The 23,008-nt window shown below is 40.8% G+C and overlaps 1 protein-coding gene across 1 annotated transcript in view; it reads left to right on the top strand.

Annotated features, from left to right (window-relative positions):
• The window catches only part of LOC111833442 (extracellular matrix organizing protein FRAS1-like), a 120,027-nt gene that overhangs the window by 92,936 nt on the left and 4,083 nt on the right, over positions 1-23,008 (top strand). The window contains exons 31-59 of the mRNA XM_023791713.2: positions 49-187; positions 968-1,115; positions 1,758-2,021; positions 2,131-2,304; positions 2,442-2,561; positions 5,096-5,208; positions 5,470-5,610; positions 5,700-5,831; positions 6,991-7,098; positions 7,365-7,512; positions 7,786-7,945; positions 8,119-8,281; positions 10,127-10,373; positions 11,284-11,622; positions 11,744-11,904; positions 12,332-12,479; positions 12,570-12,775; positions 14,309-14,465; positions 14,879-15,085; positions 15,306-15,493; positions 15,906-16,181; positions 17,625-17,857; positions 19,457-19,617; positions 19,938-20,152; positions 21,070-21,220; positions 21,719-21,826; positions 22,062-22,221; positions 22,315-22,431; positions 22,581-22,747. Coding sequence (XP_023647481.2) covers positions 49-187; positions 968-1,115; positions 1,758-2,021; positions 2,131-2,304; positions 2,442-2,561; positions 5,096-5,208; positions 5,470-5,610; positions 5,700-5,831; positions 6,991-7,098; positions 7,365-7,512; positions 7,786-7,945; positions 8,119-8,281; positions 10,127-10,373; positions 11,284-11,622; positions 11,744-11,904; positions 12,332-12,479; positions 12,570-12,775; positions 14,309-14,465; positions 14,879-15,085; positions 15,306-15,493; positions 15,906-16,181; positions 17,625-17,857; positions 19,457-19,617; positions 19,938-20,152; positions 21,070-21,220; positions 21,719-21,826; positions 22,062-22,221; positions 22,315-22,431; positions 22,581-22,747 — 5,051 coding nt within the window. The remainder of the gene's footprint in view (positions 1-48; positions 188-967; positions 1,116-1,757; positions 2,022-2,130; positions 2,305-2,441; positions 2,562-5,095; positions 5,209-5,469; positions 5,611-5,699; positions 5,832-6,990; positions 7,099-7,364; positions 7,513-7,785; positions 7,946-8,118; positions 8,282-10,126; positions 10,374-11,283; positions 11,623-11,743; positions 11,905-12,331; positions 12,480-12,569; positions 12,776-14,308; positions 14,466-14,878; positions 15,086-15,305; positions 15,494-15,905; positions 16,182-17,624; positions 17,858-19,456; positions 19,618-19,937; positions 20,153-21,069; positions 21,221-21,718; positions 21,827-22,061; positions 22,222-22,314; positions 22,432-22,580; positions 22,748-23,008) is intronic.

Here is a 23,008-nt window from a genome sequence, read left to right as displayed (position 1 = left end):
CTGCTCAAATACTACAGCAATTCTAAATGGTTTATCTTGTTCTTTCAGGTATATTGCATCTGAATGTGGAAATCCTCCTTTTACTGACACATTCCTCTTCATTTTCTGCGATGAGAATGACAATTGCCATGACAACCAGACCTGGTCTTTAACAATCACGACTTTGCCGAAGCACCCAGGAATCAAAGTAGGGAGAGTTTAAATTATATTATTGTAAAATGCAACTCATGGATTAGTGCTCTGAGTGAAAGCTTGTAATTGCAGTAAGTTCTGTTCATGAGGAATTGGAGCTTAAGTTACCAGGAGTTTTACGTAGTGTAGCATGTCATTCATGATTTTTGAACACATGAATGGGTAAATTATTCAATGCATTGAAAAAAATATTAATAAGAATAATACATCTTTTGTAAGGAAACAAATGTAACTCTTCATGTTACAAGTGATAATCTAGACAAATGACCTGCTAATTTAGCAATATCTGATCATTTTGATAGCTTTTTAGGAATTTTGAAGGCTTTATCTTATATTTTAAAGAGACATTCTTCAACAAAAGGTTCGCTGCTGCTTGTAATCTATCAGAAATAGTTGGGGTGAAACTTAAGCCATTGTTACAAAATGAAGGTAAGATTTTACACTGCAGTCTGTAAGGGGAGTAATTGTTGTACTCCTGGTAAGCTGCTTAATTGGGGCATAGTGACTGAAGACTTTTGCCTTATGTATTAAACTTCACCGGTCCATTTGATATAACATTGCCACTCCTATCTCAAAGTGAGTGGTTTACTAAATCGAAAATTTAACCAATTATTAATTATTTGTACTGAACATGAGTGTTATTCAGGGAATATTAAAATCCATCATTCCATCATAAAGGTTTTTGAAATGATTATTTACCTGCACTGATGAATATTGTATACCATTGTTATTTTAGTATTTATTTCCCCCCCCTTCACTCTAATTTCTCTGCAAGATGGGGGAAAACAACGACCCAGTTAAGTCAGTCGACATTATCTCGGATGGAAGCCATGTGGTCATCACCAGCTCCTCTCTTACCCTGCTGGACCTCGGAGCGCAGACGGACAAGCTCGTCTTCACCGTCGTGAAGCAGCCGTCCTTCGGTCTGTCCTAGTAATGTCATGTCCCCTATGATATCATATGCAGTGCACCTTATCCATATATTTCTATAATAAGGACCAGCTTTCACAGCAGCAGATCAATCTTAGTGTCGTTCAACATTGTGCTATTTAATTTATCTTCTATGCCTCTGTATTTGTGGATGAGAAGCTGAAATTCAGAACTGAGCTAGTTTTAGTATCATGCTGGGAACCAAAGCTCACTCAGTCCTCATGTAATCCGACAAAGAACTTTCATTAAATTTCCAAACCCCACTCAGTCAGAAATATGCTTTGCAAGTCGTGTGTCTAAGATGTTGATAGTATATTACTGTGTGTGTGTGTGTGTGTGTGTGTGTGTGCCCTGCTATGGTCTGGCATCTGTGGCATCCCTGAGCCTTCTGCTTGTTATGCTGCTTGGGTTAGGCTCCAGGCCCCCCTCGGCCTGCTATGAATAAGCTGTAGGAAGGTAGATGGATTCTTGAAATAGCTTTTGCACCATGCATGTGAAATCTCTGTGTTTACTGCATTTGGAGCCCTGGCATTTTGAAAACTCTGAAATTTGAGGACCGAAATGAGACCAACCAGAAAGTTCAAAACTTTGAAACCAGGGCAATTTTTGATTGTGGTCTTTGTGGTCTTTCACAGGCAAACTGTGCAGGCTGAAGTTCTACTCGCAGCCGTTGGAGAATGGCAGTGTTCTTCTCCAGAGATCTAGCTTCAGCTATCAGGATGTTTTGGACAAGCTGCTGGTATATGTCCCAAATAACCTTACTGTCGGGACAGACATGGTGCTCCTCTCTGTGAGTGATGGACAGCACATCAAGACTGCAAGGCTGGAATTCAGCATACGTGCAACCAAGAACAATGATCGAACAATGATTGTCAACCGGGGCCTCCAGCTTACCACAGGTCCAATGATGGCATCATTGCATACAGCATTCGAATAAATGTTGTCATGGTGAGGATAAGTTTGGTACTCATTACAAGTTCACATATTTATGTTATTCCTGTTCTACAGGATCTAAAGCTAAGATCACAGATCAACATCTGAGAGGCAGTGGTTCAAACCTAACTTACATTATGACTAAGGATCCCAGCTTTGGGATGCTGCATCTTTCAAAAAATGGAAACCTTACAGAGATATCATCAAAGGGTCCAGTTAAAAGCTTCACGCAGGAAGATATCAACAAAGGTATATGGGCACGCCTTTTAACCAAATTATTTGATTTGAGCATGTAATGAATGGCAAGATGATCATTACTGGACGCTGTTGGAGATGCAGGCATGAGAGATATGAAGCATATGCTAAGGATGTAGTCTTTCAATTAGGATGTGTAGAATATGTACATGGAAAGGAGGAGGAAGGAGGAAACTTCACTTTCAAGTTTAACCTCAGGGATTCTGAAGGCAAGAAACTGACTGAGCAGTCCTTCCTCATCAGTGTACTTGGTATGTATCAATTTTCATTTTTGTCATTCAAACTCCACATCAGTGATGCTTTTTACAATGGAAAAGTTGACAACTTTATTATTTATTATTATTATTTATTATGTTATATTATTTTATTATATGGTATTATGGTATTCTTACCAATAGCATGGAAATAATTATATGTTCACAAAGATCTTTTTTAAAATGCAATCTGTAATATTAGCTTTCTCTTTTTTTGTTCATATGCAAACCTTTTTAGAAAAAAAAGCTAATAGCAAGGTGTTTATTTTATTACACAAGTGCTAAAGGTCACGTTAGGTTTGACAAGGACAGTGGGCATGTTTTGCTTTGAAAAGGTCAACTTTTCTTGTTGGGGCTGCATGCATATTTAGTGGTCCGTGGTTCCTTAGAGCAGTGTTTCCCAATCCGGTCCTCTGGGACCCAGAGACAATCCACGTTTTTGCTCTTTCCCAGCTGCTTGCCTGACAGTCCACATGTTTGCTTCTTCTGAGCTCCTTGCCACCTGTTAGGGAGCTGAGAAGGAGCAAAAAAACGTGAACTGTCTGTGGGTCTCCGAGAACCAGATTGGCGAACACTGCCCTAGAGGACAGCCGGCCCCCATCTGAAGTACTTAGCGATGGTCTTGTGCTGGAGCAGCCTGTGAAAAAGATGGCTGCTCCCAGGACAGGGAACTGCTAGAGCTGGTGCTCTGTATTTCTACACCAGTCAGCAGGGCCACCTGCAGAATTCTGCCTCTTTGTCATTCACACATACATTTTTGTCCTAATGAGCACATCTCACTGATTCTCCCTTTAATACAATTAACAATCCCTCCTGTCGATACCAAAACCCAATCAAAAACATGAACAAAAACTTTCGTGTAGTGTTTAAAGGGTGTTTTATTTTCTAAAAATGTGAACCAGCAGTCTGCAAATTATGCATACATAGACTTAAAAGCAAAATATACACAAACTAAGGCAGTCAGACTTACTTAAGGAATTAGGGGCGTGAACATACACATGAAAATTCTCTGATGTACAAAGACAAACCTTGAAAGTCAAGTCCCGTAGTCATGGATATACCGAAAGACAAGAGTCAGTAATAGGCAGAGACAGGGAAAAGCACTGATAAACCACACTACTGCACCTCCTGAAGTCTCTGCACTGTACGATATGACTCCAGTGCATACTGTAGCAAGGAACTTCAAAAGGATGGATGTAACTGCTCCAGTTGCTCAGAGAGGATAGGGTGTATCTCTGGAGGACAGTTACAGCCTGATGACCCACCGATCACCCTCTGCCTCCAAAATCGACAAATGATTTGCAGCAGTCCAAAGAAGCTCATAGATTTTCTTTTCTCTTGTCTTCTCCTTTAACGCACATGGAGCACAAGCAGACCGATTCAAACTTTTATTTAACGGACAGGTTAAAAATGCCAAGACAGAGATGTGCTCACATCGTTTTATGGATATTACACCTATTATGTTAAGAGTCCATGGACTCATTTTGGCACCAATGTCTTCTCTGTTATTATAGCCCAGTTTAGAAGTTTATAGAAAATACAGTGTACAAAATTCTGGTATGATTGTATTAAAATATCTCTTTAAGAAGAATAATAAAATCTGATCACAATTTTTCTTGGCAAAACGTAAAAGTTTTCCTATTGGCTTATATTGTCCGTGGAGGTCTCCTCCAGCATCGTTGCTATTGCAACCCAAATGAAAGTTTCCATCAATGATGCGGTACTAATCACTTTTAGCATCTTCTAGAAATAGCCACCCATAGCTGATCAGGCTTCCTTCCAAAATACAAAAAAAAAAACAGCTTCTGTGCTTGTTTCCCTGTGACAAGGAGCTGGAATCCTTACACTCTTCATGAATTTCAATTTGTTTCCCCTCAACGCCTTGACTCTTCAGCAGTGTGTGTGTGTGAGTGCGTATGTGCATCAGTGTGTGTCGATGCATGTGCGTGTTCTCTAATAATGTTGCAGCCATCTTCCAGATAGATCATTACTGATGTAAATAATAGCCCAGGGTTATGAATATTTTAGTTCTCTCTAATAATGCTCCTAACCCTTTATAGTGAAACTTAATCCAGTGCCTTTTTTCCAGAGAACAAATACCCCTGTGTTTGTCATTTAGTTTTGCTACATCTTTCCATTGGTGTACACATGAGTAATCCCATATGAAGCAGGAGCTGTGTTGTAGGGTGCATCAGAAACTGTGCCAATATTACATATCTACAGTGAGCCGTGTAAACCGTGTATGGGGAAATCTGCTTGAACATAAAGAGATGCCTGTCAGTTACCCACTAATGGTGTTTGTCTGAACTAATGATAAGCTGCCTTTCTCCCATCACTCCCAAGGTCACTCAAATATGCAACAAATCAGTAATTTGTAAACACCATACAACTTGTTTAGCTATGGGTGGTTTATGCCTGTCTTGACAACAAGGTTACTAAATTACAGTAGATGGGCCACAAAAGGAAATCAGCAGGTGGACAGGTCTTTCCTTTGCATGGATTCATACTTTTTTTGCATGATTATGTTTCAGGGACACAAATTAATACCTTTGCTCCAGGCAGTCTGACACAGTATACACACAACAGCGAAGAGAAAGAGCACGCGGATGATTCCACTTTCACCTTGTCAGACAGCTTTAATGAGGTGCGGCTGCTAAAAAATACATGGTTCTTTTTTGGACACAGTGACCTGATGAAATAAAATGTGCCTGAGTAAATGGCTTAGCCTGCACACTATGGACTTTGATTTTCACTCATTTGGGCACCATTTTTTGTAAACCAGTTGCAGTAGGCAATTTTCTCTTAATGACTTCTTGCAATCTTCTCACAGATCTCAAAATGTCACGTCGCTGGTTTTGTTTGAGAATAGTGTCTTCAAAGCCTCATTTCTGTTTGTTTTCTGTAGATCACTGAGACATTGCCTGTTACCCCTTCGCCTTTAGACAAAGGGAGGGAGGCTCTTACAAAAAGAAAAAGAGAGGAGAAACATTTACACATGAAGGACACCATCCTGCCGGAGTTCATTAATGCCTCGAAGAGAACGCAAGTGTGTCGCAGTGCATTATCGGGGAACCATTCCCCAATCCTTTTGTTTAGCTTGACCACAATTCCGTTTCCTTTATTAAATGTTCCTAGGTGGATTCTGTTGCCTTGAAGCTTGCATTGGTCCCTCGCCGTCACCAGCGGGTCGGCACGGTCACCAGGCGCAACCGTGGCAACGTCGATGGTGGTGATGACGTCCATCGAGTGGCAGATCAAGGGAATGAAGTAAGTAGAATAGTCAGGAAGCAGAAGGATCCCTTGTGCTGCATAAACACCCAGTCTGACTATGTTACATCATACACATAAATCATCCTCAGCAGATATTATTAACTACTGTCTAAAATATATTAAACAGTGATACATTCTATACCTATATATTTGACTACATGTATGTTGTTATTTTGCTTAGTTGATGCCATTATCTGAAGTCATTTAAAATTTTCTATATATAAACAACTCACTGTTTCCTGGAACTATCCAGATTAGGTACTGGAATTGAAAAGAACGTTTTTCAGGTTAAAAATCCATGTAAACCACACGTTTACCTGCTGTCCCTGATTGAAATGATCTTGTTATTAGTATCTACTGAAGGAACTGGGGCGGTTTTCCATTCTCTTCTTCTTGGTATGCTAGAGTGGTGTCTGCTGCATTATCATCAAACTGCCATGTGCTGTTATATGAGGTCTCTCAGAATATTAACGGGATGTCCTTCCTCACACAAATATTGTTGATGAACCCCGCATTTTCCTCCTTTCCTCTTTAGCCCTGACTGAAGGCATTTTGTGGGGACATAATCGTTATAATCTGCTGAGCTCCTCCCAATAATCCTTTTAATAATGGCACCATCCTTTTCTTCACTGACAAATCTCAGGTGGGGTTGGGGGGGCCCAAGAAGCATACCAAGAAGAAGAGAATGACCAATACAGAACCAACTGCTAGCCATACATACTTTTAAAAACATCAAACTAAAACCTTTGAATGCTGTCCATGTTTCTGGGCTGGCAGGCCTTAACATCTATGAAGCTGAAGCGCTTGATCTTACAGGCATACAGTTCCAAATCACAAGTTCTCATATGTATAAATGTGTAAATATACTACAGTACCTGATGGGAGCCTCAGGGCGCCTCAGTGGGTCATACTGTTGTCTTACACTTCCAGTGTTTGTGGATCTTGCATGTTCTTCATGTGCTGTACAGGTTTCCTCCGATGGGTATATGTGCTGTGATGGACCGGCATCCCGCCCAGGGTGTACTGTACCTTCACTTTGTACCCTGTGTTGCCTGGGATACGCTCCAGGCCCTCCCTGTGACCCTGGCCAGGAGAGGCAGCTGGAAGATGGATGGGTCACATTGTTTACCTCACAGCTTCCTTATATGTGTTTCAGATTGCTGCAGTTTCCAAGAGGAGCGCTGTTATTGCTCTGGTGAAGGATGGTGCGCTGAGGCTTGTCACTAACCTGGGTTTGCAGTGGCTAGATTACATGGACAATAAGGTAAACACAGTGTCATAGCTCAGAGCTCTTTTAGTATTCTTTATTTTAAGGTATTGTCCTTAATGTGAATGTATGAGAAATTGTTTATTAAATAGTAGTGACAGATAGACAGACAGACAGATCAATCATATTATGGAACAGTAAATTCAATGAAAACCATCAAGTGTCTCACTTACGCCCCCTACTGGATTGTGTAGTTACTAAAAAGCATTTCACTTGCTCTGTGTTCAGTATTTTAACAGAAATGGCACATGTTCTGAGTTCAGGTGGCCAGTATTATCTCCAAGGAGGAGCTCCTCTCAGTAAACCCAGAGGTGGATGAGAGACAGGTGACATACAATGTCCTGATCGAGCCTAAACATGGAGTTTTGACAAAATATGACAATGGAATGGCTATTAAGACTTTCACACAAGGTATCTGTGTCATCCTTTGCTGCACATTCTGCCTCAATTTATTGCTTAGTTGTTGTTTTTAACAATAATTGATTGTTTGTTTATGCAACATAAACTCCAGTGCATGAAAAATTATCTGCAAATAATAAAAGCTTCAGAAAAGTAATGTAAACCTAAACGGCCACACAATTTTAAGTAATGACACATTCTTCTTTGAATCAAATCAAGGAGTGGTTTTATTTGTATTGTATATAACATTTCAATAAATAAATGTTTATGATCATACCCCTACAGCTGACATTAACCTGGGGCTGATTTATTATGTCCTCAATGTGGAAAGTGTCCACAAAACCTTGGATAGCTTCAGTTTCTCAGTGAATGACAACAAAGGGAATGTGATTAATGGTAGTGAGTTCCGTATTGAGTGGTCCGTCGTCGCCTTTGAACGTGCAAGGTGAGTGCATGTCTGCCGTATGTATTTTAACTTGTGTTTGAAGGTCAGATCTATCCAGGGCTGACTTGATGACTACTCAAATAGCCCGGGGGCCTCTGACCATGGTATGCCTCTAGATACATCATATGTAGTTATTACAGTGTTTAATGTCACTGTCATGTAATTATGCATAGCTACAGTGTGAGCGAGGATGCTGGCTCCGTGGCAGTGAAAGTGAGCAGGAGAGGGAACCTTAAGCAGCGAGCATCTGTGACGTGCCAGACCGGACAGGGCACAGCTACCGTTGGTGTGACCTCCAGCCCAGGGCAGCAGGATTATGTGGAGTTTGCTGAGCAGGTATGATGCATCTTCTGGGAGCTGTGAGATTCAAGGAGAATGACGGGATGCTGCTTTGCAGATCAACGAAGACACTTGCACAGAGATACACTTCTTTTGTTTTAAAGGGATTGACCTTGGAGGAGTAGCAACACCAGCTGCTATTGTGACTCACGGGCATGACTAATATATTTCATTGGTAATATCATGCTAATTATCAGGACTGGGAAGCACTGTAGCCTCACACCTCTGGGACCAAGGTTTGAGTCTCCACCATGTTCTCTCCACATCATTGTGGGGTTTCTTCCAAGTACTCTTGTTTCCACCCACAGTCCAAAAACATGCCAAGGTTAATTACCAAGTTGCCAAATTGCCTGTACATGTGCATGTGTGTGTTTACTCTCTGATAAGTTGATGTCCCATCCTGGGTTGTTCCCTGCCTTGTGCCCATAGCTTCCAGGATAGGCTCCAGACCCCCATGACCTTCCTTAGGAGAAGCAGGTACAGGGAATGGATGGATTTTCAGGCCAAAGGAGTAGCACTGTTTCCTATCTCCTCTATGCATATGGGGTTCAAATTCTGTCTCCACTCTGTGGGTGTGAAGCTTGTCACCTGTGTCGCCCAGGTTTCCTCCAGGTTCAATACCACTGTGTTTCTCAACCCAGTACTCTGCGACCCCCCAGACAGTCCATGTTTTTGGCAATTTAAACAGAGCTCCTGGTAGCTGGGAGGGGCTGGAGCTGGGAGGGGCAAAAAATATGGACTGTCTGGCCAGATTGATAAACACTGCTCCAGCATCCCCTTGAAGTCTAAGGACATGTAGGTGGTCTCTTTGCTGTTTCTAAATTATCACCACGTTCCCTTGTGACCCTGACAGGGATAAGTGTTCAGAAGATGGATAGGGACTAGACCTGCATTACTTCAATGTAGCTACTTAGCCTCCCATTACTGTATACCTCCTTATACAGACACTCGTTTTAATTCCAGTGTGGTAGTCTTACCTGCAATCACCAATTTCAGCTATGTGGCATTACACACAAATGAAAGTGGCTGATTCACATTAACAAATGTATGCCTATTGCTTAGGTAAAGTGACATTTCTTAAAGTAACAAGTCGTGGTTTCAGCTTAACACTAAGCTGCCTGCTCTGTAAACAAAATAAGAAAACATTACAAACTTTTCAGAAGTTTCCAAACAGTTTGATAGAGTTGTATGGTACTAAGGCAATATTCACTTCAAAAGGCTGGTCCCTAGAGACTGTGACATTGTATAGTATATTTCCTAGTCTCTCTCCGAAGTTTTATTTATTTTCATGTAGTTCCTTATATTGATTGTTGTATCCAAATTTTTTGAATTTATAGCCTACCCTACACTCCTTGCTGTTTACAGCATATTGACCAAATTTCACCCACATAAACTTCAGGAAAAAATATGAGCCCATTAATTTGGCAACCCAGTACCCATGAATCATCTAACAGTCTTCAGTCTATCACTGTCTGAAATACAAGTTATACTGTCATTAGATGCTTATTCTTTTATGGATGGAATAAGGAAGGAAATCCTTTGAGAGATGTGCCACGGAACTGCTGTCAGGTGATGTGTGACTCTGTGGATTAGGACTCCATGGTCATGATCTGAAGGTTGCCAGTTCAAATCCTGTGGTTGGAAGAATGGTTTCAGCTTTGTTTACTTAAGTAAGGCCCTTGACCCCAATTGCTCCAAACACTGGCTGATCCTGCCCTCTCATATGCCAGTCATTTTGAATAAAAGCATCTGATAAAAAGGTGCTTTGGTTGTTATTGTTCACATTGATGTAAGTATCTGTCAAATGACTTGCTGAACAATTTATCTGCCCCTCTACCACAGATTACCTTTAATCATGGAGAAGACACCACAGTATGCACCATTGTTATCAAGGACGACCAGGTGTTTGAGAATATTGAGAGCTTCTACGTGGAGCTGAGCAGGCCAGTCTGTGTCCTGCTGGGTGAGACATTTCAAGCTGTGGTCCACATTGTTGACATGGAGGACAAGCCCGTGGTGCAATTCCAAAAGTCTGTTTACCACATCAGTGAGGGCGCTGGTTTTCTTTCTGCTCCTGTCGAGAGAAAGGGTTAGTATGTCTATAAGGAGAAATGTTCAGGTTTATGTCCTTCTCTATTTACACTGGCCAAAAGTTTAAGGTTCTGTAGGCCTACTGTCAGAAAAGGTGCAGTCCTGATACAGTTTTGTACTCCCAATGGTGCAAAAGTGTTCATTAATGTCCATTTCTGTACCTTATATTGGACTAAAAGGTACATTTACTTACAACTAAGGCAGATTCTTGAGAGTACAGCCCCGGTGAAAAGTAATTGAACCCTCAAAGGTACAAATTGGTTTGTTTCTGACAGTATACCTCATTTGCAATATATGATCTATGAAGTAATAGCTTTCATACATAAAAAAGAAATTTGTTTAAATGATCTTCATGTTGGTGTAAATGTATGATTTTATGTTTTTAAAAATTTATTACTATAGCCATTTCAAAGTCATTGCAGTATGTGCAGTACCCATCCAATATACACATGTACGGTATTTGCTGACTCAGCCACTAGCACGCTCTGTTTGACTACTCAGTACCTAAAGTTATTTAACTAATTAAGTTGATTGAATTGGTGGTGAAATTTAATGAATACATGGAGTAGCTGGTGTGCCCCCGAGGAGAGGTTTAGGAACTAAAGTGGTGTTCTTCTAGATATCAGTGACCGTTTGGAGAACAGAAGAAATTCTTGTAGTTTTTCACTGTTATTTATTTGCATACATTCTGCTGTTAAATTGTATTTTTTTCTAAGCAAATATACACTTAGTGCCCAAGTAAATAGTTCCAACATTTTCTTTGACTGCATTTGCTCAGGACTATAGCTTGTATTGCCCCTGATGGGATAGCTGGGGTTGAGTGGATCTTGGGTTCAAGGCCCTTACGGTTTTCTCTTCAGTTGGTTTCTTTTGATTCTGATGTATGAAATGTGTCTTGTCTTGTTTAGGTGACACGGGCATCATTGTGTCCGCACTCTGCCACACTATGTCAGGGTCCTCCCAGGAAAGCTGGACACATGCTATGGAGCCTGGTGCTGATTTCAGCAGCAGTGGGATGCCAATTACAAATAGGATCATTTTTGCGGTTGGTGTGAGTGAGTCCACCTGTGATGTGAAGCTCGATGCAGAGTATGAAACATTCAAGGAGTTTGAGCTGGTTCTGTCCGAGGCCTCAGACAATGCCCATCTGGGCCAGATAACCACTGCCAAAGTGGTAATCGATGGACGTAATGAGGTCCCTACTGTATTTTTGGGAAACGAGTCTTTTACGTACACAGAGGATGCAGGTGATGTACTGTAAATGACAATGTTTTGTATCCTTAAACCTAACCAAGACCGAAAATTTATCAATAAAGAGCTTCAGAGGAGTTTATTTCTCTCTCTATAATGGAACATTTGTTCACTCAGGCACCATAGAGATTCCAGTCTTGAGGCGTGGCAGCAAACTCTCTTCGATGGCATCTGTGTGGTGTGTCACAAGGCCCTCAGATCCCATGTCTGCCACACCTGGTGTAGACTACATCTCCAGCTCCAAGAAGGTGGAGTTCAAGCCTGGGGAGAAAGAGCAGGTTTGGTGGACGGCATTCACCGTATTGAAAGATAATATGAAAATGTTTAAACAAAGACTTTACCATATGGCACTGGGGGAAGGAGACCAGGCACTGATCAATCAGTTAACTTAAGAGCGAAGTTTCCAGGTCAAAAGATTCCATTGCACAGATTACAAATCCTGTGATTTGTGGTATACCAAGGTCGGGGTTACTGGGGTGAGAGAACAACTGGGTTTCTCAATAAATTCAAATTAAAGAGAATAAAGCAGATTGGAACAAATCAATATGGATAAAATTGGTCACCTGATCCTCCCTCATGAGACAAGCTGGGGTCCACACTACCTGCCAGCTTCATTGTGATGTAGCACGGCTATATTGAGTCTAAATTTAAACAGAGGTTGCCATGTTGTATCTAAGAGAATTTCACCTGCCTTTTTATTTACAGACCTGTAGTTTGGCAATAAAGGATGATGCGCACCGGCCAATCATTGAGGGGATGGAATCCTTTGTGGTATTCCTCAGCTCACCAGAGGGTGCAATGCTCACTGAACCATTTGAGGCAGCAGTAATCATCGTAGACACCTTTCAGGACAGTATGTATCCTTAACCTCACAGGAATGGGTAATGCCTTTTTGATATATTTATGGTGTAGCAATTTCTGTCCGTTGCATTTATATTTTTAGTTCCCAGTATGCAGTTTGAGGAGGCCGTCTATTCTGTGAAGGAGACAGCCCACCTCCTGCACCTCCCCGTAGTCCGCTCTGGAGACTTGACTTTCACCTCCTCCGTCAGATGTTACACCGAGAACCTGTCAGCCTCAGCAGCGGAAGACTTTGGGGAAAGAAGAAACGGTGATGAGTCACGCATTACCTTCCTGGTGGGAGAGAAGGTAGTGCTTTTGTGGATTTTCAAAAGAATTCCAATCATTTGTGACTATTAGTCTCATGGTTCAATGATCAAGATTAGTCCTATTGTACCTTTGAGAGGTTCTTAAGCAACACTAATTCAGTACACATAATGTACTCCAGAGACGGATCTAGGAAACTTTGCACAGAGTGGCAAGAGGGTGGCATGTATATTTTTAGAGGTTGCAAGGCGAAAACATTCTTTCAGATGCAAAGGTATTTTTAATAGAATTTACACTGGAATTTCATTGAATATAATAACAATAATTTGTTACTTACCTTTCTCCCGCTCCCGATGCACAACTGTAGTTCAGCATTCTAGCTAATGTTTTAGATGCAGTTTAAGTAGCCTGCGCCTGCTATTTGAGAAATAGAGGATAAGTAGGGGCTGCAAGACATACAGCGCGTAAAAAACCTGAACAACATGCACAACATGTGCCAGCATGCTCTGGTTTGCATCCTAACAGTCATGAGATGCTAACCAAATGCAAATCGATTTCCAAAAGTTTTACTTACTTGGATAAACAAACTCGAATTGTAAACAAACTCACACTCACAGAAATGCTATAAATATTGTGGAATTCTGCTTCTGTAAAAAAAACACTATTTTGAAAGTTCTGACCTTTGGGAACAATTGCTATAAATCTTGTCTCGATTCATTCAGCGACAATGGTGTTTGGTCAGCTTTTCCCACACCATGTCCAATTTACTTCGTCTTGAAATTGTAAATAAAAGAATAAAAAATGTCTTCCTTGTGTCTAATTATAGTTTTTCTGCTTAATTCCATTCCTGACTTTATATCCTACTTTTTAAAAGTATTCCTGGTGTGCCCCCTATTGAATAGCAGTAGTTTTTCAATATGAATAGCAGTAGTTTTTGCTGTTTGGCCATTTTAGCTTGTGTTTAGACTAAAGGACTATGACGGATATTGATCATTGGACCCTTACAGAGATCAACTTTGTGTAGTGAGTGAGTGCCATGTTATTTATGTAAACATACAGGAAGTGCACAATTTGACTGGCAGCCATATTGAAATGTTATGAAATTTATATTGCTATAAGTAAGTCATTTTTAGCCAGAATCTTATGTATGGAAAATTTGGAAAGTAGCCCTAGAAGGTGTGCAGGCTAACAGAAAAACACACACATTGCTATTATTTCTCCACATTGCTATTAAACTCCTCATTTGGTATGCAAAGTGGAACAAACCATCATTTTCTGGAGGGGTAGCCTACATGGTACTCTGAGCCTGGGAGATTATATTTAATGTGCATTAAGACAGGAGAACCCTTCTAAAAAATAATTATTAATTCTGTTGAGTTGCAGATGCCACCCCACAGATCTACCACTGTTGTACCCACAATGGATATACTGAATAGCAGGAAGCTTTATTGCAAATTTACCTTGGTCACAAGTGACTGCAAAGCAAAAAAAATCTGTACACTTTTGAAGCTATTGAAATGGTCATTCTGGTTCTATTATTTCAGTATGAATTTTAAAAGCATTGTTTTCTCTAAGGTGAAAAACTGCACCATCTGGATCCACGATGACTCAGTATTTGAACCCCAGGAGACGTTTCGGGTACACTTGGGGGGTCCAGAGGGCGGCAGATCCACTGGGGCACTGGTGGGCATGAATCGTGTTGTTACTGTTACCATTACCAATGATGAGGACGGTAAGTGAAGGAGTTTGTGCAGACCGGGGTTCCCCAGTTCCGGTCCTGTAGAGCCTGGCTGCAACACAGTTCACAGATTTCCCTTCTCAAACACACCACACTGAATAAGGTGTACACTGTATTGCAGACTGGCCTTCCAGAACTGGAACTGGGGAACACTGGTGTAGACTGACAATGTGATAGAAAAAGGTAGTAAAATCACCTGCAAAATTTTTGACACCGAAAGTAAATTAATGGGACACTGGGATGGTGCACATCTGTTTTATAAGCACGTACATCTGCTGATGCAAGAGCTTGTACAAGATCACTCACAGTGTAATTAAACCCTTCTGAAGTCAATTAAATGAAGAACACTCTGGCTATGGGGTTTTCACTAGGGTTGTTTTGCTAGCAGTGTCTGCTCTCTTCTACAGTTCCCTCAATTGAATTTGAAGATGCAAAGTATGAGTATCAAGTACAAGACCCTGAAGGTTCTGAGGACACACGTGTTCTGGGCATAAAAGTGATCCGAAGAGGCGATCAGAATCAGACTTCTGCGGTGCGTTGCAGCACCAGGGACGGCTCAGCCCAGTCTGGTGTGGACTACAGTCCCAAAAGCATGGTTCTCCAGTTCAATCCTGGTCAGTCTTTCTTAAGCTAATAACCTGGGATATTCATTTCATTGCCGATTTGTTCACTGTTACTGTAGTTATACCTAGTTACATTTGGAGATATAAGATAAATTACATAAGCAAATTAAGCTTTGCAGGAAAGCAAATATATTTATAAGTGTAATTAATGTGTAGAGTTTTTGCTTATAAAAAGTATATTATATGATAGAATTTGTCTTTTTTTCTGAAGGAATGGACCATATTGTCTTCAACATTGAGATTTTGTCCAGTGAGGACCGAGAGTGGCACAAGTTATTTTCAGTTATCTTAGGTCCTGATGAACCTCTAAAGGCGGTACTTGGAGAGATCACCATGGCAACAGTGACCATACTTCATCAGCAGTCTTCAGGAAATCTCATTCTTTCTGCCCCTCCCATTGTATGGGTTAATTATCACTTAGTACATGAAATAATACATGTATTATAGAACCTTTAAAGGGAACTGTGTCCTTTTGATATTTTATTAATAGGATATGATAAAGTTAAGCTTCACTTGTTCATGCTAAGGCTACTGATTTTTTTTACCCGCAGGCCACAGCTTATGCTAACTGCTCAAAATGTCAATCATAGCAGTTCTCTGCTACAAATATTGCACTATAAACATTTCCACTATCTACATATGTTTTACGTAACTAAAGCTGAATTTTTTTTTTGTAAAAAAAATCTCATATGATCAGAATTGGCTTTTTTAGTTTTCATATTTCTGTTGATGGAAACAAATATCTGTTTAATTGTGTACGCAAATCTTGCAGAAACAAGAACTGAGCCACCTTGTTTGGTACGTTTTGTAGGTTGTCTCCCTGTCTGATTACGACCATATCCAAGAGGTGCCAAGGGAAGGCCCTTCAAAATCTCCCTCATCAGGATACCCCCTAGTATGTGTGATCCCATGTGATCCCCACCATCCCAACTACTCTGCGATGAAGGAAAGCTGCAGGGAGGAAGGGATCAACCACAACTCCATCCACTTTGGCTGGGAGGTGGCAGCCCCTACAGATACAAGTGGAATCAGGTCCCCATTTGAGACAGTAACAGACAGCACTCCCTACACTAGTGTCAATCACATGGTAAGTCACAGGTCATATTAACTGCATCTCTGCTTTACTATCTACTGTATGGAAAGTTTTCCAACAATGGTCTTAGCTGCTATAAAGTAGTTTTAAAGTTTTGATCAAACAACTGTGAAACCATACACCCATGTGTCCAGAAATTCCTGCATGATATCAGTAACAATGAATGGGTGGAGATTGGATGTCAGTGATGATGGATGGGTGGTGATTGGATATCAGTGATGATGGATGGGTGATGATTGGATGTCAGTGATGTCATACATGCATGGCACATTCGCAAGCTTTGTGAGGTCAGCAAAAGTACATTGTTGCTAAATGTAGTATTTCACTTGACTGTTCAAACACTTGTTTAATTATAGACCACATGATACATAAATGTCAAATGAATATTTACATTTTAACTCAAATGATTACTGATTGTTTTTGTTTGTGTGTGTGTGAATAGTGTGTGTGCCCTGCGAATGGGTTGGCCCGCCATCCTGGGCTGTTCCCTGCCTTGTGCCTATAGCTTCCAAGATAGGCTCCGGACCCCCTCGACCCTGAATAGGACAAGCAGTTAAAGAAGATGAATTAATAAATGAATGAATGATTGAATTGATATCCAGCACAGTGGGTTCTCAACCCTGCTCCTGGCAGGCAACATTGTGCAGATGTCTAAGCTTTTCCTCCTTTTTAAAAAGGTTATTATTGGCTTACACTAATAACCTTATTAAAGAGGGAGAGGACTAAATAGGTTTAATTAGCATAATAATTACTTTCATGGAGCACATAATTGCCTTGGTAGGCTGAAAGCTGGCACATGTTGTGACCTGTCAGGACCAGGGTTGAGAGCCACTTGTCTAATGAAATAATAAGAAGGCTCACAATATTCAATTTCTGGTCGCTTACACATCTGCTCTTTTCAAATTCCATTCCATCCTCTGGCCTAATTGTTTGAGTTTGTCTTTTATTATCTGCATTTCTTAATACCAATGCATTTATAATATTCGACATATTTTCCAAATACTCCCATTACGTAAAATTTTAAGAACATTTTATTAGAAATGAACATTTTATCAGAAGCTAAAAAAAATGTGACTAATTCCGGGAAACATCAGCACCCCTGCACATGCAAGCAACTGTGTTTTGTAGCATTAAAGTTGGTTGAAATGTCCCCAGAGCCCAAGGAGAGACTCATGCTCATCTCTGAATCCAAATGCAACTTAGAAGCCTTGTCTCAGGACAAGGCTTCTAAGTGAATCTTCTAGGATCACTAATTAAACAGGTTTCCCTCTGTTTGAGCTAATCTTCATTTATAGTACCTAAGCATTCAACCTATATTCAAAAGTATTCAAATTGCTTACTATGATGCTTGATTTCAGCTTGATGGATATAACAGTTACTTCGCCAGTGTTTCATATCCATCATATGCTTTGTAAACGTGTCTTATCTGTCGCACAGCTGCTGGACAGTATTTACTTCAGTCGGCGCTTCCGTGTGCGCTGTGTGGCCCAAGCTTTGGATGGGGCCAGCCTGCTGGGCCCCCCGCGGAGGAGCAACACTGTCACCATCAGCAGCGAGGGCCCCATCTGCCCAACCCCAGGGCCTGCGGGAGGTGCCAGGGGCTTCCAGGCCCAGTCCTTCATCGCCACACTCAAGTACCTGGACGTCAAGCACAAAGAACATCCCAACAGGTCTGCTGCGTTGTCCATTGCAAGATGTGAAAGCCATTACAAAGCTGTTGGATGAAATTTTAGGCTAACACTAATTGTGTATTTAGAGGTATTTTCTCTATACATGTCATGAATAAAAATACTAAATAAATTAATATTTATGATGGCTTGCCCAATCCATATCAGCTGGCTGTTAAAATCGGTCGACACCAAGGCTCCACAAATTTATTGGCATCGTCGGGAAACACGGAGAAGCTACTGATAGTGTCTAATTAAACATTGATGATGAGAAAGTGTGCCCTCTGGTTGGGGAAAATGCTGAGTAGCTATGCTTCCTGCATTATAACTTAGCTCCAGGGGTGGATTAACTATTCTGGGGGCCCAAGGCTGACATGGGTAGGGGGCCCCTAAGGTATGCAATCAAGCTAAAAGACAAACATGATGAAAAATGATGGAACATCAATAATATGCTAATCAAAGTGCTGGGTGCCTGCGGTAAAACCTGCTGATCCGGGTGGGGGTGGGAATGCAATCAGTAAAATTTGCAGTTGGGGGTTGGCTGACAGCGTACACTTGCAGATCGATTGGCCAAATTTAAAATATAGAATGTAATATTGTAACAAAAATTGTTATATAAATGGTTTGGAGTGGACGTTTGACTGAGACCAGCCGGGGCCCCGGGTGCCCCTCTGCCCTCCCAAATTCTGCCCCTGATTAGCACTCTTACCCTGTGATTTGTTGGTAATTCAGTCTAGGGTAGAGCCGTAACAGATTGCATGCGTTCTGTTATGGAAGATCAGTGGAAATTGTTTTTGCTGAGTTTTTTTTTTGGAGCTGTTAGCCATGGTTTGTGGCTCAGCAGATTCAAATACTGTGCCTCTAATATGAAGGTTGTCAGTTCAAATCCCAGGGTTGGCAGAGTGATATCACCACTGGGTCCTTGAGCAAAGCCCTTAATTCCAATTGTTCCGGGGACTGTTTTAACAAACATTACAGTATGTCTCTTTGAATAAAACTGTCTGCTAAATAAATGTAATGAGAGATTATTTACTAAATTAATGTCATGAGCATTGGACCCCCACTTACCTAAATGTAAGAAGTCTTTACCTTTTCTGAATTGAGCTAAGCACAAAGGGGGGTGGAGTACAATATGCTACACCAAGCCCTTAGCTAACCCCAAAACAGACACCAAAAAAATGAAAAACATAAAGCATCCGTACTCTGTTTTTGTCTATGAGGACAGTCCATCTGTAAGGTGCTTTTGTTAGATAGAGCAGACAATGTACTTTGCATTTCCTCTTGTTTGAAAATTCACCATTGTGAGAGTTTATTTTTTTGTTTTGAGTTCAACTTACAAGGTGGCTTGTTTTATATTATTTTAAGAAATTGTGAGTTTCTACTGTTTTAGTTTGACGTAATCATATCAGTTTGTTTAATTTAAACTGTTGACGTGCAATTTTGGCTACTGTATATAAAATGAAATTAGTCAATGCCAGTTATTGGAATTTTGTGGTATTGGTATCATTAACAAATTTTTTATACCAGATGGGCTCTAGTATTTATGACTAGAATACAAAGGAAAACCTCATGAATGAATAATGACTGATATTTGGGCTTCAGGATCCATATCTCAGTGCAAATCCCACACCAGGATGGCATGTTCCCCTTAGTGTCTACGATGCCCCTCAACAACCTACACTTGCTGCTGTCTGAGTCCACGTATCGCCAGCATCATATCTGTTCCAATCTTGTTACCATCAAAGATCTGCATGGCATTACAGGTGAGTAGGGCACCATCCATTCATCTATCTAAACTTAAAAGAGAAGCCTTCCAACTTCTTTCCAATACAAGGTCACATATGGAACTGTGTAGCCAGTAGGGGGCAGCACAGGGCACACGGTGAGAGTACGTCCTGGATAGGGATGCTAATACTTTCCAAAAAATCTTCCAAATAAGAACCAACAATAAATAATAACTAAGAATCGCATTAAATTGTCTTTCTTTTAATAATATGATATAACTGCATTCTTCCTATAAAAAAAAAGAAGTAGAAGAAACTAACCAACTAGCAACAACCATATTTATCTACTTCTGTTTCAGAGTCGGGTTTCTTGGACAATGTGGCCTTCGACACTCTGTCCCTGAGTGCTGGCTATGACCGGCCTTATCAGTTCAATTCCAGCGTGAGGGAGGCAAGAACAATCCAGCTTTACAAGCACCTCAACCTGAAGACCTGCATTTGGGCCTTTGAAGCCTATTATGACATGACAGAGCTCATCGACGTGTGTGGGGGCTCTGTCACGGCTGACTTCCAGGTACCAGAAGTCCCCAATATCTTGGATGGCTGGGAGGACATAGCTTCTGTTCCCAAACCTCCCCTCAGGGGCACCCCAGCCATTCCATGTGCTTGTTTCATTTCACCATCAGCTCACTTCATTGACTAACCCTAACCCTTCATAAACTATGAATTAGCCAAACGAGGCTCACTGTTTCAGCAAATACATGAGTATACACACCCATGTAACGCACCTTGGGGCAGCCGTTGTGAAATTGCTGTATACAAATAAATTGAATTGAATTAACTGCAAATACTGAGGAGAACAGGTTTTGAAATGGTTCCGCTACCAAACTTTGACATAAAACCATAGTTTTACACAATCATCAACATAATTTAAACATTTTTCTGGCCGCCTAAGTATTATTTTACTTTTTTATTCATACATGGTTTGTTCAACCTAAAAATACACTGGACTCTGAGCAACTATACTACTACTTACGCTCAAGTTTCTTTTTTGTTGCCTAATGTACTGTGAAAAAAACTAAATACAATTACCTAAATGAAGCCATACATCAGTTTTTTTATATTCAGTATCTTCTGCGAAACTATATATATAGTTTTGTTAATGAAAAACGTTTCTCTAAATTGACCTCTCTTGATGTAATCTGCTGAGCAATGCTTTAGAATTATTACTGCATTCACACAGCTATCGCTAAACAAAGTATTAAACTCCAAGGTTATCGTGCACTACATAAAATATAATATGTACCATAAAAAGAAATTTACCCAAGTGCTGCACTGTGATTTGCATTTGCTTTGACTATTATCAAGGTCACTATAATGGCATAACTGTTGCTCTCACATGCAAAGTCAGCCAAACATGGAATTTGTATACAAGTCCTGCACCTGCAAATTTACAGGCTATGATATTTACCGCTGCGTTGTCTGTGACAGGTGAGGGATTCAACGCAGTCATTCCTCACTGTTCGATTGCCACTCTATGTGTCCTATATCTATGTGATGACACCTCGTGGCTGGGCGTCTCTGGAGCACCAGAAAGAGATGCAGTCTTCCTTCTTTTATGACACCATGCTCTGGAGAACAGGTACACGGCCCCGTTAATGATTAGACAGAGTGACATATCATCATGTCTTCTGGCAGAAATAACTCGGCATCAAGTGATGCTTCGAAGTAATGCCTATGGAGTGTGTAGTACAACAGGCCTAAGATAACACAACACAGAGGGATGCGTCTAATTTGAAAGTGATCAGATGTGGAAGTACCCATTTGCTGTTTTTATATCCATTTTTAAACCAAAGATACCTTATTAGGTCACACGAAAACCCCAGAGAAATTCAACCGCATTTCTTTTTTTGCTCCTATCGTTTCACTTCTCATCTCTGTGCAGTCTTTAAATAGCTTGACCTGTCAACATTATAATCAGTAAAACCTGTTTGATTCAAGTAGGAAAAGAAAAAGAAGAGAAAGGACTATGGGAACCTGCCCACGCTCACAGTTCTTGCTTGCTATTTTAACATTTATTAACTGTTTCATATATATGTCTTACCCTTTAAATCATATATCTCTTTTTTCCATATGTTAGGTATACAGACTGACAGCGTACTCTCAGCTAAACTGCATATCAGCAAAATATATATTATAGACGTCGGACGGCTTGTGATTGAATTTAAAACACAAACAAAATTCAGAGGTATGTTTCGCATTAAGTTTTAATGCAGTGTGTTTGTACTTAACTTGCCTGACACTCTAGACTAGTGTTTCCCAGTCGGGTCCCTGGAGACCCACAGACAGTCCATGTTTTTGCTCCCTTCCAGCTCCCGTAGGAGGGAACAAAAATGTGAACTGTCTGGTGTCCCCGAGGACCGGACTGTGAAACACCGCTCTAGACTGATATAAAATTATGGTGCATTTTCTGTGTCCTTAAGGTCAGTTTGTCCTAGAGCACCACACACTCAAAGGTCAAAGATCACATGTGATGGCTCCAGACCACCTGGGAGGAGTTGACTTTGACTTGCAGCTCCTGTGGAGTTCCCAGTCCTTTGACTCTGCACACCAGCTCTGGAGGGCTACCAGCTCCTATAGCAGGTTAACCAGTAGCTTTTGGTGTCCTGAAGGACTTTGAGTGCAGTGCATCCAGTCCACACACAGTTCCCCGAGTGTCCCTGTTGTGCATTTCAGGAAGGATTACTCTGGGGAATATACCATATTTCTAATACCATGCACCGTGAAGCTTACCCAGTCCTGGACTGACCCTGGAGACAAACCCCTATCCTGCACTGCACAAGCCCCTGAGAAGTATCCCACCCACCACCAGCATTTTAAACATTTCACTCATTCAGAGCAAGCAAAACAAAAATCCTCAGTAACTACTGTACATAACAATTTGTTCAGTACCCTAACTCATGAATACAAATAATTGTATAATACTTATTCTTCTATATTAGGTTCCTGGTTCCCATTGCGTTCCAGCAAACAAATCGTCCAGTTCCCATCGCCTACTCCTTAAACACAGAATTCCATCTCTGCAACACTGAGAAGGTGTTCATGATGGACCCTGCTGCTGCAGACCTGTCCGTGGCTGAGATGGATTACAAAGGAATCTTCTCCATGGGTATCATGCCTTTTTATGGTGTTTAACTTTTCTCCTGCTGCTAACTTTTGTGAATATGCAATTTGGCATTGCAACTTATGAATACCGGAAGACATACTCTACCAGTCAAAAGTTCTTTCATTTTGTATATTTGCATGTTATTCACTTAACATTTACTAAAAGTACACTCAGTATTCTTTGCTAACAAATAAATTTACAGTGTGTTCACCATTTGAGTACTTTTATTAGCAAGAAAATGTCATTCATCAAAGTATCCTCTTC

Source organism: Paramormyrops kingsleyae, chromosome 7, assembly GCF_048594095.1.
Source record: "Paramormyrops kingsleyae isolate MSU_618 chromosome 7, PKINGS_0.4, whole genome shotgun sequence".
Lineage (NCBI taxonomy): Eukaryota > Metazoa > Chordata > Actinopteri > Osteoglossiformes > Mormyridae > Paramormyrops > Paramormyrops kingsleyae.
This window is presented reverse-complemented; position numbering and strand designations above follow the sequence as displayed.